Source organism: Apium graveolens, chromosome 7 (assembly GCF_009905375.1).
Source record: "Apium graveolens cultivar Ventura chromosome 7, ASM990537v1, whole genome shotgun sequence".
NCBI classification, from domain to species: Eukaryota; Viridiplantae; Streptophyta; class Magnoliopsida; order Apiales; family Apiaceae; genus Apium; species Apium graveolens.
In genome coordinates, this window is record NC_133653.1 from 166,046,786 (window position 1) to 166,065,685 (window position 18,900).

Sequence of the window (18,900 nt, forward strand, 5' to 3'; positions counted from 1 at the left end):
TTCTTCAGAACCCGGAGTCAACCCTAGTGGTTAACTTGATTTTGATCCTTCACACTCAAATTGAATTCCTCAAATTTGTTTCTGAATAATTAGTTATTTAGTATATTTTTAGAAAATCAAAAATGAGTTTTTATTAATTCTAAAAATCTTTTCTTTTAATTTCAAAAAAATCATTTTAGTATTATTTTAAATTCTAAAAAATATTTACTTAATTATTTTAAATTCCCAAAATTATTTTATTTTATTATTTTCAAAAATATAATTTGATTTAATTATTTATAATTCATTTTAGGTAATTATTTATGATTTTAATTAATTGATTAATTAATTCAATCAATTAATTTTATTTATAAATAGTTAAATATATATAAATTATTTATAATTAATTCAAATAATTCCTAAAAATTATTTTTATGCTTTTAATAATTATATTTTGGTATTTAAAAGTAAATCAATGTTATTATTAATTGATTTAATTCTATTTAATTCTTATTTTATTTGTAATAATTAAACCGTTCGTCCGTTTAATACGAAACGAACGTGTACAGACTCAGAATAACATTATGCTTTCAATAAAAATACTTTTAAGTCCTAATTTCTTTTGTATTGCAATGAGATTTGATTGTGTATCAGTTTGAATCGGTATTTGATCGGTAAATGCTAATATTGACCTGATTTTAATTCTGAACACACCGAGACATATTTTTTAACGATCTGACTTATGTGTTACATGAAATATGTGATTACGTGTTATACGAATACCAGGATTACGTGCTATGTGATATGCATACTACTTGATTACAGTTTTAAAATACCATGCTTAGTTAATAAATGACCAGGTAGATGTCAAGACATATAATTACGTCGATTGAGTTTGGTTCTTTCAGTCAAGATAGTCATTTTGTTTATAGAATCGAGTAGCAAGGAGTGCAATCAAGTACTAGACGGAGTTGGTAGCCAGCAGTTATAAGCCAGGGTTTTAGTGAAAAGTTATTGAGCATATCAGGCAAGTATTCTCCCCTATTCTAAATTCAGAATTGCTTATTATTTTACATATTCAAAATATAAGAACTGTTTATAAATACTCTGATAGCGCATTGAATATCAATACTCCTATGTTTATTGACATTCTCTTATTCTAGCAATCATTCTGCTAGAACCAATCTTTTGATTCGATAGATAGTGAATAACTATACTATCTAGATATACTTTATACAGTGAAACTTTGAATTGAGATTAGCGAATAACTAATTATTCTGGTTATTTCGCCATCAGTTGTTGAGATAACTCCGGACCATGTGACATGGGGAGTTGAATTGAGAAGAATGTCATTGATCTGACTCCTTTAATAAAAATTGATTTTTTGAATTGGTTATTGGTTAGCGTAAGAGTGCCGAGGCACCGGTCCAGTGTGAGCTATTATGCAAAACTGTAATATCTTGCTAGGCGAATATATGCCTTTTTCATGGATATCCAATAGGTACGATATGGCTGCGGGATATCGATACCTATATTTACGGTATGGCTGCGGGATACCGGTGTTGTTTCATGACTGATCATCAAGAACAACATAGTGCATAATTGTGTTTGATTAAAATATCTCTTAAACTTTAAAGTTTATATCAGGTTTGATTTTTACTCAGATATTGTTATTGTTGTTCACTTACAAACTTCATATCACTTGCTGAGCATCTCTTCGCTCATACTTGTTTATTAATCTAATCTTTCAGCTAAGCCAGAGCAGGCTTGAGTTCCAGGTTTGATCAGAAGTCAAGTACTTGTAGATAGTTTGGTGTGTTTTCCAGGTAGGCTATTTTGGGACGCTTGAATAGTCTAGAGGTTTGTAATAAAAATTGGAATAATTTGTAAAACTAATTAGACTTATGGTTTGTAATAACAGTTGGTTTGTATTAGTGCATGTTCCATAGTATAACCTGTGATCGATCCAGTGCATGCAAGCGGTCATATTTATTATATTATTCCGCTATGATTTTTTTTTAGTTTAGTGGCTAGTGACCCCCACATCTAGACCCCGGGTATGGAGGGCGTCACAGGTTGGTATTAGAGCTACAGGTTATGGTCACTTAAACAGGCTTAGGATTGTCATAGATGAGTCATAGGAAGATCACATAAGATAGGCGCGTGTAGTTTAGCTCTTGTAGGGTTGAATTTAGGTTATTGGGCTAGGTTATAGTTAAGTTGTTTAGGTTTCCTATTTTATGGTTAGCCTTAGGCCTTTGTGTTATTGCCTTGCTATTTTGTTGGTTTTGAGGATGGTAAGAAGTGTTGAAAAAGAGATTGGAAGGGTGTGTTGCAACCCTATCCACTATTTATTGGTTTATGTGAGATTCGGAGCAAAAGGTTAAAAGGTTTGGATAATTCTTCATCAATTTTCTTTGTCTTATTATTCTCGAGATAATAAGCAGGATAATGTGATAATCATGTCGCTTGTGTTAATATGGTAGCAAGTTTATGATATTTTGAGAAGAAATAATGTTTGAGAATTTTGATATGCTAAAGAATTGCTACATATTTGACATAATGCTTGACAGATTATTATATATGTTGCTTGTTTTCTTATCAGAATAATGGCACCAAAGAGAAGGAATAATTCAGGAGAGGATCGTACCGAGAGTCGGACAGACCCAGCGATTGTCCAGATGTTGGGACTGATGCAGCAACAGATGTTACATCTTACGCAACAGCAACAACAACAACAACATCAACAACAGCAGCAAGCAGCAACACCACCTGTAGTGACTTTCAAGCAGTTTCAAGCTGTGAAGCCACCTGAGTTCAAGGGAAGTGCTGATCCCGTGGAAGCCAATGCATAGCTCAAGGAGATGGAAAAGGATTTTGAATTAGTCGGAGCAGGAATTGAAAAGAAGACCAAGTTTGCAAGCTACTTTCTGAAGGGCGAGGCGAACTATTGGTGGGAATCCATACGAGCCTTGGAAGGAGGTGAGTTTATAACTTGGGAGATGTTTATAGAGCTGTTCCTGGAGAAGTATTTCCCGAGTTACATGAAAAACTAAATGGAGATCAAGTTCTTGAACCTGACCCAGGGTGATCCTACTGTCACTGAGTACGAGGCTAAGTTTATTGAATTAGCAAGGTTTGTGCCAGATCAGGTTGATACAGATTAAAAGAAGGCCAGAAGATTTGAACAGGGATTAAAATTTTGGATTCAGAATATGGTGGCCATGTTTGAGTTGACTTCATATGTGGCAGTAGTTCAGAAAGCAATGGTGATTGAAAGTAGGAGTGACATGTCTCAGAAAGGAAAGGATGGGTAAAAAAGGAAAAAAGAAACCTCAGAAGGAGGTCAGCAACAAGGTAATTTTCAAGGCCGTTTCCACAAAAGGCCAGGATTTCAGGGTAATAGGAATGGGGGATTCAAGAGACCACAATCAGAAAATAGAGGACAAGGCAACCATTTTCAGAATTCAAATCAGCAGAGGCCCAATCGTCCACCAATGCCAGATTGCAAATTTTGTGACAGAAAACATTTTGGGGTTTGCAAAGCTAATTCTGTGTGCTACAAGTGCAATATGAAGGGACATCATGCATATGAGTGCCACAATCAGATGCCAGAAGTTACATATTTCCGATACGGGAAGACAGGTCATTACGCCAACAACTGTAAAGAGCAAGCTCAAGGTGCAAATGTACCACAGATCACAGGACCATCCTCTCAGGGTATGCCAAGGATTGAGGGGGCACCAACAAAGAATCAACCAAAGGCCCGGACATTCAATATGACTATGCAGGATGCTGTTCAGAGTTCTGACGTGGTTGCAGGTACGCTTCCAGTCAACTACGTAGATTCTAAAGTTTTATTTGATTCTAGAGCTACACGGTCATTTATTTCTCAAAGTTTTGTCGATAAACTGCATTGCAAAGTTAAGTTGTTAGGACAAGCTACAATGATAGAGTTAGCTAATAAGGATCAAGTTCCCGTCAACCGAGTGTGCCTGAGGTGCGACATTGAGATAGGAGAACATCATTTCTATGCTAACATAATACCTTTTAAGTTGGGAGAATTTGATGTTATCTTAGGAATGGATTGGTTGTTAGAGAATAACGCTCATATTGATTGTAAGAATAGGAAAGTAAGACTTCAGATCTTGGATAGTAAGAAGAGGGTGATATTTAGAGGGAATAAGCAAGAGAAGGAGTTCTTAACGATAGTTCAAACGAAGAAGCTATTACGTCAAAATTGCAAAGTGTATTTGGACCATGTGATAGACACCAGCACGGAAGTTCCAGCACTAGAGGCAACTCCGGTTGTCAATGAGTTTTCATATGTCTTTCCAAACGATCTTCCAGGATTACCTCCTGATAGAGAAATTGAGTTTGCAATTGATCTAACACCCGGAACAGAACCAGTTTCTAAAGCTCCGTACCGGATGGCACCAATGGAGATGAAGGAATTGGCAACTCAGTTACAAGATCTTTTGGAGAAAGGAGTTATAAGACCCGGTGTATCCCCGTGGGGTGCACTAGTACTGTATTTCAAGAAGAAGGACGGGAGTATGCGACTATGCATTGACTATCGGAAATTGAATAAGCTGACCATTAAGAACAAGTACCCGTTACCAAGGATCGATGATTTATTTAACCAATTAAGAGGCGCTGTATGGTTTTCTAAAATTGATTTAAGATCTGGATATCATCAACTAAAGATCAAGCCAGAAGATATTCCGAAGACCGCATTCAGAACCTGATATGGGCATTAAGAGTTTCTCGTGATGGAATTTGGATTAACAAACGCACCAACAGCTTTCACGGATCCGATGAATCGAGTATTCAAGAAGTATTTGGATAAATTCGTGATTGTGTTCATAGACGACATTCTGATCTATTCCAAGACCGAAGAAGAGCATGCAGAGCAATTGAGGATAGTTCTAGAGATACTACAACAGGAGAAATTGTACTCAAAGTTTTCCAAGTGTGAATTTTGGTTAAAAAAAGTACGATTTCTTGAGCACGTAATTGAAATAAAGGAGTGGAAGTGGATCCAGCAAAGATCCAAGCCATAATCAACTGGGAGAGACCAAAGACACCAACGGAATTATGAAGTTTCATGGGATTGGCAGGTTACTACAGAAGATTCATGCAAGATTTTGCGAAGATAGCTACGCCGTTGACAAAGCTCACCAGGAAGAACCAGAAATTTGAATGGGATGAGAAGTGCGAGGAAAGTTTCCAAGAATTAAAGGATAGATCAGTATCTTCACCAGTGCTAGTCTTACCAGATGATCAAGGAAACTTTGTGATCTACAATGACACGTCATATAAAGGATTGGGATGTGTTTTGATGCAGCACGACAAGGGGATAGCCTACGCTTCAAGACAGTTGAAACCACATGAAGAGAAGTATCCAACGCATGATTTAGAATTGGCAGCTATATTATTTGCATTGAAGATATGGAGGCATTACCTGTATGGGGAAAAGTGTGAGATCTACACGGACCACAAGAGTTTGAAGTATATTTTTACCCAGAAGGAATTGAACATGATGCAGAGAAGATGGTTAGAATTGATCAAAGACCATGATTGTACCATCAACTATCATCCCAGTAAAGTAAATGTGGTGGCCGACGCACTGAGCAGAAAAGAAAGGTTGAATATGATCACTTCATCTGAGGAATTGATCAAGGAGTTTGAGAAGCTTGAAATAGAGGTCAGTATCCCAAGTATGTCTATAGAGGTGTTATGTGCAATGTCTTTTCAACCAGAACCCTTAGAAAAGATAAGAAGATGTTAGGAAGAAGCCACAAATGAGATAGTTTGACAGGAGAAGAGATAGGGAGTCAAAAGGATGATAAAGGGATATTAAGATTTTCTTCCAGAATATGGATACCCAATGTAGCCGAGCTGAAAGATGAAATTCTTCGAGATGCTCACAATCCAGATATTCGATTCATCCCGGGAGTACGAAGATGTATAGAGATTTACGAGGAAACTTTTGGTGGCCAAATATGAAGAAGGAAATTGTACAATGAGTAAGTAAGTGTTACACTTGCCAGCGAGTCAAACCGGAACATCAAAGGCCTTGGGGACTGATACAACCATTGGACATTCCAGAATGGAAGTGGAAACATATCGTGATGGATTTTGTAGTTGGATTACCGAGGACCAGGGAAAATCATGATGTTATTTGGGTTATAATTGACATATTTATGAAGTCAGCGCATTTTCTTCCTATCAACGAGAGATTCTCAATGGATAAATTGGTTCGGGTATATCTGAAGGAAATTGTGACACGACATGGGGTTCCAGTATCCATAGTTTCAGACAGAGATCCATGATTTAATTCAAGATTTTAGAGAAGTTTTTAAGATCGTCTCAGAACGAAGCTGAATATGAGTACCGCGTATCATCCGCAGACAACAGTCAAAGTGAAAGGACAATTTAGACCATAGAAGATATGCTAAGGGTATGTGCACTAGATTTTGAAGGGAGTTGGGATGAACATTTTCCATTAGTTAAATTCTCCTACAACAACAGTTATCATGCCAGTATTGTGATGCCGCCTTACAAAGCTTTGTACGAGAGAAGATGCAGATCTCCAATATGTTGGGTAGAAATTGGTGAGAGAAAGATTTTGGGTCCAGAATTGATCCAACAGACGAAAGAGAAAATAGAACTCATTCAGAAATGATTAGTAGCAGCTCAAGATCGTCAACGCAAATATACTGATCCTACCAGAAAGGACATGGAATTTGAAGTTGGTGAGGCAGTGCTATTGAAGGTTTCACCTTGGAAGGGTTTATTAAGATTTGGGAAGATTGGAAAGCTGAGTCCGCGTTATGTTGGCCCTTTTGAGATTTTGAGGCGTGTGGGAAAGGTTGCTTATGAGTTAGCGTTACCACCTCACATGCAACATATTCACAACGTGTTCCACATATCAATGTTGAAGCGTTATTTGCCTAATTCCAATCATGTGATAGAATATGAGTCAATCGAGATTCAACCAGATTTATCTTTTGTAGAGCAACCAGTGCAAATTTTAGATAAGAAAGAAAGAGTGCTTAGGAATAAGTCCGTGTCGTTAGTACGAGTCTTGTGGAGGAATCCCAAGGTTGAAGAGTCGACTTGGGAGTTGGAAAACGAAATGCGATCCAAGTATGCTCATTTGTTTTCTTAGGCTGATTCTGGGGACAGAATCCTGTTAAGGGGGAAGGATGTAATATCCGGGAAAAATATGTGAATATTATATGTTAAATAAGTAAATATTATGTGTTTTATAAATTTAAAGTGATTATTGCCATGATATTAGATGTTACAGTTGTTATGTCTGTTTCTCTACGGGCCATAAAAATTTTCGATTGATTAATATATGTTTAAACTGCAATTATATAAATCTATCTTCAATCGAGATGCGGGTTTATTAGCGTCTTTAGTAAGGTACTCGTTTTATTTCATCTTATGCGCGTTTGAATATATTTTAGGTGTTTTCAGGATTTTCTGGTAATTTAGGAGTCGTTCCTGTTTTTCAAAAATCAACGGACCGGGACCCGACTGGGACGTTAAAGTCCACTAAATTTGTATTTTTATTTTTATAAAATTTCTTGTAATTCAACAACCCAATATCTTCGCATTTTTGAATTATTCGCAATTTTTGGGGAATTTTGACATTAATTTTATATTTTATCATTTTTTAAAATTATTCCCCGTAATTATTATTTTGGGGTCTAATTATTATAATTAGGGGATAAGAACACCCTTAATTTATTTTAGGGTATAAATTTTTACACTAATATAAATAGATGGAAAGATTATTTCATTCATTTTTATTTTATAAAAAAAATTCAGAAAATCAATAAATAAGTTGTGTTGGTGAAGAACAATCAGAGAATTAATCCCTAAATTTGAAGGGGATTATGTTGTCTGATTTGATCATGTGAGTAACCAAAACAATCCTCTTGATCTCTACTTTCTATTCATATCATCAATTTCGTGTTTTGTTGATTTGATTTTCAATTCGTATTTTTAGGGTTTATACTCGAATTGGGGTTTATGATTCATGAATTGTTTGGTTGTTTTGTTGATTTCAGTAGCTCTATATGAAGTTCAAGAATGATTTTGTGTATTCAATTGATTAATATAACCCCTGGACGTAGTTGTTCATATTCTAGGATTTATGCAGATTTTATTTTAATCGTTTTTGAATTTGTAGTAAGCTGAGGTTGATGTGATGATAGGGGTTAGATTATATGAGTGTTAAGCTTCAATTTAAGCTATTATTTGCAATTTTTCGTTTATAAAATCGTTACTTTGGATTTTGGCCGAAAATTTCTTTAATTTAGCCGGAGAATTCAATAGAGGTATGGTTTGGATTCGATAATGGTAGAGATGAATTGCTGGTGTGATTTTGAATGAATGGAGGGTTGAATTGAAGCAAACGATCCTATTTTGATGTTGAATCGTGCTCGCCGGACCTGGGTATTGTGCTCGCCGACGGCAGGAGCGGCGTTGGCCGGAGAAGACGCGGCATGGGCGGTTGAAGGCGACTGGGGGCTGGGTCGTGTTTCTGCAGTCACGGGGAAGAAGAACCCGGAATTTCCCGATCGAAATCATTGTGTTTGGAGGGGGGACAAGGTTCGCCGGAACCTGGGTAAAGCCGCCTGATTTTTACTGGCCGGCGAAACCCGGTTCCTGTTCTTCAGAACCTGGAGTCAACGCGAGTGGTTGACCCGGTTTTGATCCTTCAGACTCAAATTGAATTCCTGAAATTTGTTACTAAATAATTAGTTATTTAGTATATTTTTAGAAAATCAAAAATTAGTTTTTATTAATTCTAAAAATCTTTTCTTTTAATTTCAAAAAAATCATTTTAGTATTATTTTAAATTTTAAAAATTATTTACTTAATTATTATAAATTCCTAAATTATTTTCTTTTATTATTTTCAAAAATATAATTTGATTTAATTGTTTATAATTTATTTTAGCTAATTATTTATGAGTTTAATTAATTAATTTATTTATTTATTTAATTAATTTTATTTATAAATAGTTAAATAAATAAATATTATTTATAATTAATTCAAATAATTCCTAAAAATTATTTTTAAGCTTTTAATAATTATATTTTGGTATTTAAAAGTCAATTAATGTTATTATTAATTGATTTAATTCCATTTAATTCTTATTTTATTTGTAATAATTAAACCGTTCGTCCGTTTAATACGAAGTGAACGTATACAGACTCGGAAAAATATTACGCTTTCAATAAAAATACTTTAAAGTCCTAATTTCTTTTGTATTGCAATGACATTTGATTTGTGTATCAGTTTGAATCGGTATTTAATTTGTAAATGCTAATATTGACCTGATTTTAATTCTGAACGCACTGAGACATATCTTTCAATGATCTGACTTATGTGTTACATAAAATATGTGATTACGTGTTATACGAATACCAGGATAACGTGCTATGTGATATGCATGCTACTTGTTTACAGTTTTAAAATGACATGCTTAGTTATAAACGATCAGATAGATGTCAAGACGTATAATTACGTCGATTGAGTTTGGTTCTGTCAGTTAAGATAGTCCTTTTGTTTATAGAATCGAGTAGCAATGAGTGCAATCAAGTACTAGACGGACTTGGTAGCCAGCAGTTATAAGCCAGGGTTTTAGTGAAAAGTTATTGAGCATATCGGGCAAGTATTCTCCCCTATTATAAATTCAGAATAGCTTATTGTTTTACATATTCAAAATATAAAAACTGTTTATAAATACTCTGATAGCGCATTGAATATCAATACTCCTCTGTTTATTGACATTCTCTTATTCTAGCAATCATTCTGCAAGAACCAATCTTTTGATTCGATAGATAGTGCATAACTATACTATCCAGATATACTCTATACAGTGAAACTTTGAATTGAGATTAGCAAATAACTAATTATTCTGGTTATTTTGCCATCAGTTGTTGAGATAACTCCGGACCATATGACATGGGGAGTTGAATAGATAAGGATGTCATTGATCCGCTCCTTTAGTGAAAATTGATTTCGTGAATTGGTTATTGGTCAGCGTAAGAGGCCGAGGCACCGGTCCAGCGTGAACTATTATGCGAAAGTGTAATATCTTACTAGGCGAATATATGCCTTTTTCATGGATATCTAATAGGTACGATATGGCTTCGGGATATCGATACCTATATTTATGGTATGGCTACGGGATACCGGTGCTGTTTCGTGACTGATCATTAGGAACAAAATAGTGCATAATTGTGTTTGATTAAAATGTCGCTTAAACTTTAAAGTTTATATCAGCTTTGATTTTTACTCAGAAATTATTATTGTTGTTCACTTACAAACTTTATATCACTTGCTGGGCATCTCTTCGCTCATACTTGTTTATTAATCTAATCTTTCAGTTAAGCCAGAGCAGGCTTGAGTTCCAGGTTTGATCAGAAGTCAAGTGCTTGTAGATAGTTTGGTGTATTTTCCATGTAGGTTGTTTTCGGACGCTTGAATAGACTAGAGGTTTGTAATAAAAATTGGAATAATCTGTAAAACTAATTAGAATTAAGGTTTGTAATAACAGTTGGTTTGTATTAGTGCATGTTCCATACTATAACCTGTGATCGATCCAGTGCATGCATGGGGTCATATTTATTATATTATTCCACTGTGATTATTTTATTATTGTTTAGTGGCTAGTGACCCCCAGATCTAGACCCCGGGTTCTGAGGGCGTCACACAAACCAAAAATCAAATCAATCAATCAAACTTATCTACTAAACATACTCTCCTAAACTCACAAGTTATCTAAATATTGATATCATTCCATATACTTATGCACCAAAAACCGAATTATATACTCAAAATAACAAAACCATTACTTAAATCACATTTTCAAATATTCAAGCATAAACCGGGCATAGATCATAAAATGCAAACATAATACCAACTACATATACTCAGTAAATAACTTGATATACTCTTGTTTATCAAAATAAAGCTTTATCCATTACATGCAAATCAAATCAAGACTCAAAATCTCATAAATTATAACATGCATTCACAAATTCGATTTTAACCAAACATATACTAATAGTACTTTGGTTTTGTTTAAAAAATAATTACATGCAACCTTATCAAGATCATACTTATATAAAATTTATAAAATGCAAAGGTTTTATACCAAGACAACCACCATATAATCATGTTTTAAGCATATAACAATCAAAACTCAAAATATAATATAAACTATTACTCCATTCGGCTCCTTTGGAGTCATAGCCGAATAGATGAGGGAGAAATGGCACATGCATGTGAGTAATTCTCACATTATTTTGCCCTTTACAACCCTTATGCTAATTTAAGTCTTTAGTTTGAACCTTAAGTTCATAAGAACTAAGGTTTTCCACTTGAGTTTGAACTTACCTCTTACATGCAACACCAAATCATCCAATAAACATGCATATCTCTACACAAATATGTATGGAAGGAGTTTTGGAAGGAGTTTATCAAATTCAAGAAGGTGAAATTACACTTGAAATCTTGATTTTTGGAAATGAAAATGAAGAATAGGGTGTGTGTATGTACTTCGGCCGAGAGTGAAGAAGGAGGGAAGAAGGAGAGTGTTTTTGTGTGCAAGTGAATGAAATGACACAAGTCTTGGTTTTTTGTTTTTTGTTAAATGGTAGTGGGGTGGTTATTTACTACCTTGTCCTTCTTTCTTTAACTAACATAAAATGCATGCAAGGCTATTTTAGGAAATTGGTAGGCTTTAGATGAGATAATGGGGTAGGAAATGACATAACTATCCTTGTTTTAAATTGTGAGTGGAAATGCATGCAAGGGTAATGAAGTAATCTAATAATTATTAATCTAATTAAATGCAAGAATATATTTTATAAATAAAACCACTGATCTATAAATTATAAAAGTGACATAATAAAATAGCTTAGAATTTTTAAAAATTTTATAAAATAAAATTCAAAATTTATTAATAAAAAATAATTTTAAAAATGATTTTTATTAGATAATAAAATGCAGTTTATAACTTATATAAATAGCAAATAATGTATTTCTTGTTTTTTAAAATTTTTAATAATACTATACAATTATTTGGCATCAATCAAATCACACAACCACATATATATTCATAAATTAAACCAATACACACATATATATATATCATTTAAAGGATAATAAAATATCGATTATGACATCCTCTCCCCCTTAAAGGATTTTGTCCCCAGAATCTAAGGGAAATAGGTGAGGGTACCAGACTCGTATTTCTGACTCTAATTCCCATGTCAATTCTTTGACTTTGGGATTTCACCAAAGAACTCTTACCATCTTTACCGACTTATTTCTAAGACTCTTTTCTTGCCAGTCGAGTATTTTGACAGGTTGCTCCAGAAATGACAAGTCTTTCTGAATTTTTAACGGCTCATACTATATCACATGCTTAGCATCCGGATTATACTTTTTAAGCAAAGACACATGGAATATGTTATGAACATGCTGATATTGAGGCGGTAGAGCTAACTCATAGGCTAATTTTCCTACTTTATTTAGAATATCAAAAGGACCAATATAACGAGGTGTCAATTTTTCCTTTTTCCCAAATCGGATTAAACCCTTCCATGGCGACACTTTCAGCAATACGACTTCACCTAATTGGAAACTCACATCCTTTCGGGAGGGATTTGCATACTTCCTTTTTCTGTCTTGAGCAGCAGTTAGTCTTTTCTGATTTAAGGCGACCGTTTCCTTCATTTGCTGAACCAATTCCGGACCAATAACTTTTCCTTCTCCTACCTCGTTCCAATTTATCAGAGATCTTCATTTTCTTCCGTATAAAGCTTCATATGAAGGCATTCCGATACTGGGGTGGTAACGGTTGTTGTATGAGAATTCTAAAAATGGTAGGTGATCATCCCAACTTCATGCGAAATCAATTGCACAACTTCGTAACATGTCTTCGAAATCAATTGTGGATGATATGTTGTGCTCATATTTAGCTTCGTGCCTAAACTTTCCTGAAACTATCTTCAGAATTTTGAGTTGAATTGTGTATCTCGATCCGAAACTATCGATACCGGTACGCCGTGTCGTAACACAATTTCGCGCACGCACATATGCACCAACCGATCCAATGAAGTCTTATCGTTGATTGGTAAGAAATATGCCAATTTTGTGAGGCGATCAACTATAACCCATATGGCTTCATGTCCGGACTTTGTTCGAGGTAGACCCACTATAAAGTCCATGGCGATATTTTCCCATATCCACTCAGGAATCTTCAATGCCTGAATTAATCCACTTGGTCTTTGATGTTCCACTTTTACTCTTTGACAAGTGTAGCACTTAGAGACCCATTCTGCAATCTCTCTCTTCATATTTGGCCACCAAAATTTCTTTTTCAAATCCTAGTACATCTTGGTGCTTCCCGGGTGAATTGAAAATTTTGAGTTGTGTGATTCCTGTAGTATCTTGTTCTTCAATTCAATCACTTGAGGAATCCAAATCCTTGATAAAAATCTTAATATTCCTTGCTCATCTTTTTTCGTACATGCTTCTTCTCCCGTCAGTTTATTATTCTCTTGACTCATTACTTCTTCTTGACATTTCTTTATCTTCTGCAATAATTCTGGCTGAAAAGTAATGGCATGATAAATATCTTTCGACGTCCTGCAAACACAGAGTTCTAACTCAAATCTTTCAATCTCCTCAGATAATTCTCTTGGCATCATATTCAACCTTTCCTTCCTACTTAAGGCATCGGCTACTACATTAGCCTTTCCTGGATGATAATGTATCAAACAATCGTAGTCCTTGATTAACTCCAACCATCTCCGTTGTCTCATATTGAGTTCCTTCTGGGTGAAAATATACTTCAAGATTTTATGATCCGTATAGATTTCACACTTTTCTCCGTACAGGCAGTGTCTCTATATCTTGAGTGCTAACATTATGGCTGCCAATTCCAGATCATGGGTTGGATATCTCAATTCATGAAGCTTTAGCTGTCTTGAGGCATATGCAATCACCTTGTTGTGTTGCATTAGCTCGCATCTGAAGCCCTTATGTGAGGCGTCAGTATATATCACAAAATCTCCCTTGTCATCGGGTAGTACCAATACTTGAGCGGTAACCAACCTCTGCTCTAATTCTTGAAAAATTCTTCATATTCCTCATTCCATTCAAACTTTTGATTCTTTCTTGTCAGCTTGGTTAGTGGCGTAGCGATCTTTGAGAAGTCCTTCACAAATCTTCCGTAGTCCCCGACCAATCCTAAAAAGCTTCTTACATCTGTAGGAGTCTTTGGTCTCTCCCAACTCATAACTGCTTCAATCTTGGTAGGGTCCACTCTAATTCCTTCACTTCCAATTATATGTCCCAAAAATTGCACTTCTTTTAACCAAAACTCACACTTTGAAAATTTTGCATACAATCTTTTTTGTCTAAGAATCTCCAAAATTATCCACAAGTGTTGCTCGTGCTCTTCTTCCGTTTTCGAATATATTAGAATATAATCAATGAATACTACAACAAACTGGTCCATGTATTTCTTAAAAGCTCGATTCATTAAGTCCATAAAAGCTGCAGGAGCATTTGTTAATCCAGATGGCATTACTAAAAACTCATAATGTCCATACATTGTCCTAAATGCCATTTTCGGGATGTCTTCTGGTTTGATCTTTAACTGATGGTATCCAGACCTTAAGTCAATCTTCGAAAAACACTTTGCTCCTTTCAGTTGGTCAAACAAATCGTCTATTCTCGGCAACAAATATTGATTCTTAATCGTCACCTTGTTTAATTCTCGATGATCAATACATAGCCTCATACTTCCATCCTTTTTCCTTACAAATAGAATTAGTGCTCCTCATGGCGACATACTTGGCCGTATAACTCCTTTATCCAAAGTTCCTGTAACTGCCTTGCTAATTCCTTCATTCCTGCTGATGCCATCCAATAAGGTGCCTTTGAGACGGGTTCAGTGCCTGGGGCAAGATTAATTTCGAGTTCAATCTATCGATCTAGCGGTAATCCTAGTAATTCCTCCGGGAAAAGATCTGGGAACTCTTTCACCACTGGAAACTCTTCTAAGCTAGGAACTTCCTTTTCTGAATCTACTATATAGGCTAAATATGCTTCACATTCTTTCCTTAGTAACTTACTGGCTTGCATAGCAGTGAGAAATAATTGATCTTGCTTGTGTCCTTTAAATATCACCTTATTCCCATTCTTTGTTCTTAAATAAACCTTCTTAGACCTACAATCTATATGAGCACCATTCTCTCCTAACCAATCCATTCCTAATATTATATCAAACTCCCCTAATTTGAAAAGTATCAAGTCAGCTGAAAACTTATGCCCAGAGATATCAATCTCACACTAAGGGCAAAATTGGTCTACTAGTACCTTTTCTTGATTAGCAATTACTATGCTCATCATTTCACTAATATTCTTCTTATCATATATATTCTATTAGCAAAGATTTCTGATATAAAAGACCTTGTAGCTCCTGAATCAATCAATACTTTAGCTTCAACATTATTTATCGAAAGCTTACCTGCTATCACTTCTGGATTCTGAACAACATCTTTCAATTTCAGGTTAAAGGTCCTTGACGATGCTTGAGGAATCATGGTAGGTGGTGGGGGTAATGCCAACATTTTAGGTGGTATCGCGGTGCTAATGTTTGCTAAATTCATCATATTCTTGATTGATCCGGTTGACCTACATTCCTTGGCGATATGTCCAACTTTTTCACACTTGTAGCATGTTACTCCAGGTTTCTGCACTTTACACTCATTAGCCAAATGCCTCTTCTGATTACATCGATAACATGTAATGTTGAGCTTGTTGCAAACTCCCGAATGCTTCTTCCCATAATTCCTACATTCAACCCTTGTCTGTTTATCATCATTTGCTTGTCCTTGATTCGGCTGATGGTTTCCTTTATTGTCTTGTCTCTTGTTCAGTTCCCCTTTCTTCTGGGCATTCCATCCTTTCTAGAATCCAATTCTCTTCACATTTCTATCTTGATGGTATCCTGATTCTGACCTCTCCTTCTGATGAAATACTTTCCTCTTCTTATTATCTCTTTCTTTCCTAGATTGCGCTCCATTACTCTATATCAATGCCGCCTTCTCAACTAGCCCGACATAGGTATCAATCTCAAATATTGACACTTTATCTCGAATCCAATATTCGAGCCCTTGTTGAAATATTTGAGCCTTCTCCTCATCAGTCTCCACATACTTGGTCACAAATCTTGATAATTCCGTAAACTTCTTCTCATATTCGAAGACTGTCATACTTCCTTGTTTCAATTTCAAGAATTTCATCTCCATATGCTTCTGCATATACTTGGGGTAATACTTTTCCAAGAATAACTCATTAAATCTATTCCAAGTAACTGGTTGTACTTCCTCCAAAGCTTTAACTGAATCCCACCAATAAATCACTTCCCCTTTTAGGAAATACGTAGCATAAATAGTCTTCCGATCTTCTCCTAGTCGAACCAATTCAAAAGATCTCTCCATTTCTCTTATCCAAGTGTTGGCTATGACAGGATCAGTGGTATCATGAAATGAAGGTGGATTCAAATTCTGAAAAGTTATGAAAGTCACAATTTGTTGGGGTGGTTCTGGTGGATTTGGTGGAGCTTGTTGGTGTTCATGGTTTTGGTTCTCTTGATTTCAAAATTGTTGTTGTTGGAATTGTTTTTGAAGAATTTGTTGTTATTGAGAAATTGCATTAGTTTGTTGTTGCAGGGTTTCCAATATTCGAAGGATATTGGGGTCGGTTGCAGAAGCAGTACTGGTTTGCTTCGTCTTTTTAGGAGGCATATTTCTGAAAAGGAAATTGGTAACAAACAGGTATGATTACAACAAATATTTCAAAGCTAGGTTATCACAGGGTTAATATGATCTGTTAGATATATTTGAGATGTCATGTAAGATGTTTCATGTTTAGTTTTTAGATCTTAACAAATAGGAAATATCAGTACTTACTGGAATCAGTACTTACTGGAAGTCAGAACTTAAGGATATCAGAACTTAGATTATCAGAAGATAAATATCAGAAGATAAATATCAGAAGATGGATATCAGAACTTAAGTACGGGAGGACTAACAGTTAAGGAAGGAAGCTGATTTACAGAAAAGAAGATCGAGACTAATACAAAAAAAGATATGCATGGAAAGAGTTAGAGGACTTAAAGACTTGTATAAGATATCTGATTGATATATTTTAGGAGACAGAATTATATTCCATATCAATTACAAGTTATCTTATAATTGTGTACTATATAAACACAGACATAGGTTTCCACTATATGTGTTATCATTATCGAGAAATCATACATTGTAACCTAGCAGCTCTCGTGATATTTGTTCATCACTGAGAGAAAACAGTTCCATTATAACAGAGTTTATTATTTCAAATATATCTATTTACTGTTACTTGTGTTCAAAATCGATTTGATTGTATTCTACACTATATTCAACCCCCTTCTACAGTGTTGTGTGACCTAACAAGTGGTATCAAAGCCTATCTGTTAACACACATACTGTAAAGATCCAAACAATCATGTCTGAAGAAGCTGAAAATCCAACCAAGCCCGCAAAAACTGAAGAAACTCAAAAGACTCAAATCCACAGTCGATATGAGACTATTAGGGTTCACATACTGAGACCTTCTGAGTATCCCATATGGAAAGTGAAGTTGGGTATGTTTCTGGAAGCTACAGATCCATAATACCTTGACAAAATTAATGAAGGACCACATAAGCCAACCAAGCTCTCTGTTTTAGTTGCAGATCAGCCAGCAAAGACCATACCAAAGGAGAAAAGTGAGTATACAGCTGAAGATATCTCATCCATTGCCAAGGATGCAAAGTTAAGGCATTTGCTGCATAGTGCCATTGATAACGTCATGTCAAACAGGGTAATTCATTGCAAGGGTAATTCATTTGCTGCATAGTGCCATTGAGTTGCGATTATATCTTAAAACCATGTTTATTAGCTACAGAGATCAAACTTTAACATGTGAAAGATTAACTTCTGAAAATTTTGCTTATAAGAAAAGGAATGATTATTTAGAAAAAAAGAGTTAATTATGTTCCATCAAACTCAGAAAGAGATAGATGATGTTTTTTATGTTAGAGATGAATTGTTAAAATTGAATAAATCTCTCAAAACTGAGTTAGAAAAAGGAAAAGAGATTATCAGGACTTGGACTAATTCTGGCAGAACAACTCAGAATTTATTAAGTAGTGGAAACTGGAAAGAGGGCTTAGGTTATGGAGATGATAAAAGTGAAAAAGGAACTGAACAAATTGAGCCAATTATTGTTAAACAAACTGTTAAGCCAAAGGTAAATCCTGTTAAGTTTGTAGCTAAAACTGTAAATTCTCATTTCAAAAAGATGAAAGAGTCTATGACATAAGTTAAGGAGAAGTCAACTTCTGACAAATTAGAACATGATAAACCAGCTGAAGTCAACATAGGCTTAATGACAAAGAAGCAGCTTAAGGATAAGCTGAAAGAAATAAGGAATGTCAACAAGGTTAAGGCAGCTAGGAAAAATAGAAATGGAAAGGAAGGTGTGAATAAAAGCAATAATTATATGCCTGTTCCTAATGCTCCTAGAAAGAAATGTTATAACTGTGGAAACTCTAACCATCTTGCTTCTTTTTGCAGGAAGAATAAGAATATAAACTCTTTACCTCCTAAGTCAGGAGTTAAGAGTCAGTCTGTTAGGTTTATGCCACAAAATCCTTGTTTTCATTGTGTAAGTTCATGGCATTCCATTTATACTTGTAAGGAATATCATAGTTTATACTATGATTATTATCAAATAAAACCTTCTTTGAAGAAAGTTGCTTTAATTCCTTCTAGTGTAAAGTCTGAT

General features: G+C 35.0%; 1 protein-coding gene across 1 annotated transcript; it reads right to left on the minus strand.

Annotated features, from left to right (window-relative positions):
* Positions 1-14,140: 14,140 nt before the first annotated feature.
* On the minus strand, positions 14,141-16,529 carry LOC141674166 (uncharacterized). The gene is made up of 4 exons (XM_074480887.1): positions 16,128-16,529; positions 15,554-15,995; positions 14,878-14,981; positions 14,141-14,680 (listed from the first exon to the last, which is right to left on the minus strand). The coding sequence occupies exons 1-4, from the start codon at positions 16,527-16,529 to the stop codon at positions 14,141-14,143; spliced, it is 1,488 nt and encodes a 495-aa protein (XP_074336988.1).
* Between the last annotated feature and the right edge of the window lie 2,371 nt (positions 16,530-18,900).

Bases quoted from the DNA above. Each gene is read 5' to 3' on its own strand.
- LOC141674166 (XM_074480887.1), bottom strand. From the start codon at position 16,529: ATGGAGAGATCTTTTGAATTGGTTCGACTAGGAGAAGATCGGAAGACT. The intron at 15,996-16,127 runs GCATTGATATAG...ATTGGATTCTAG, and splicing joins TCGGGCTAGTTGAGAAGGCG to AAAGGATGGAATGCCCAGAA. The intron at 14,982-15,553 runs GTAAGCTTTCGA...ATCTTGCCCCAG, and splicing joins GAATCCAGAAGTGATAGCAG to GCACTGAACCCGTCTCAAAG.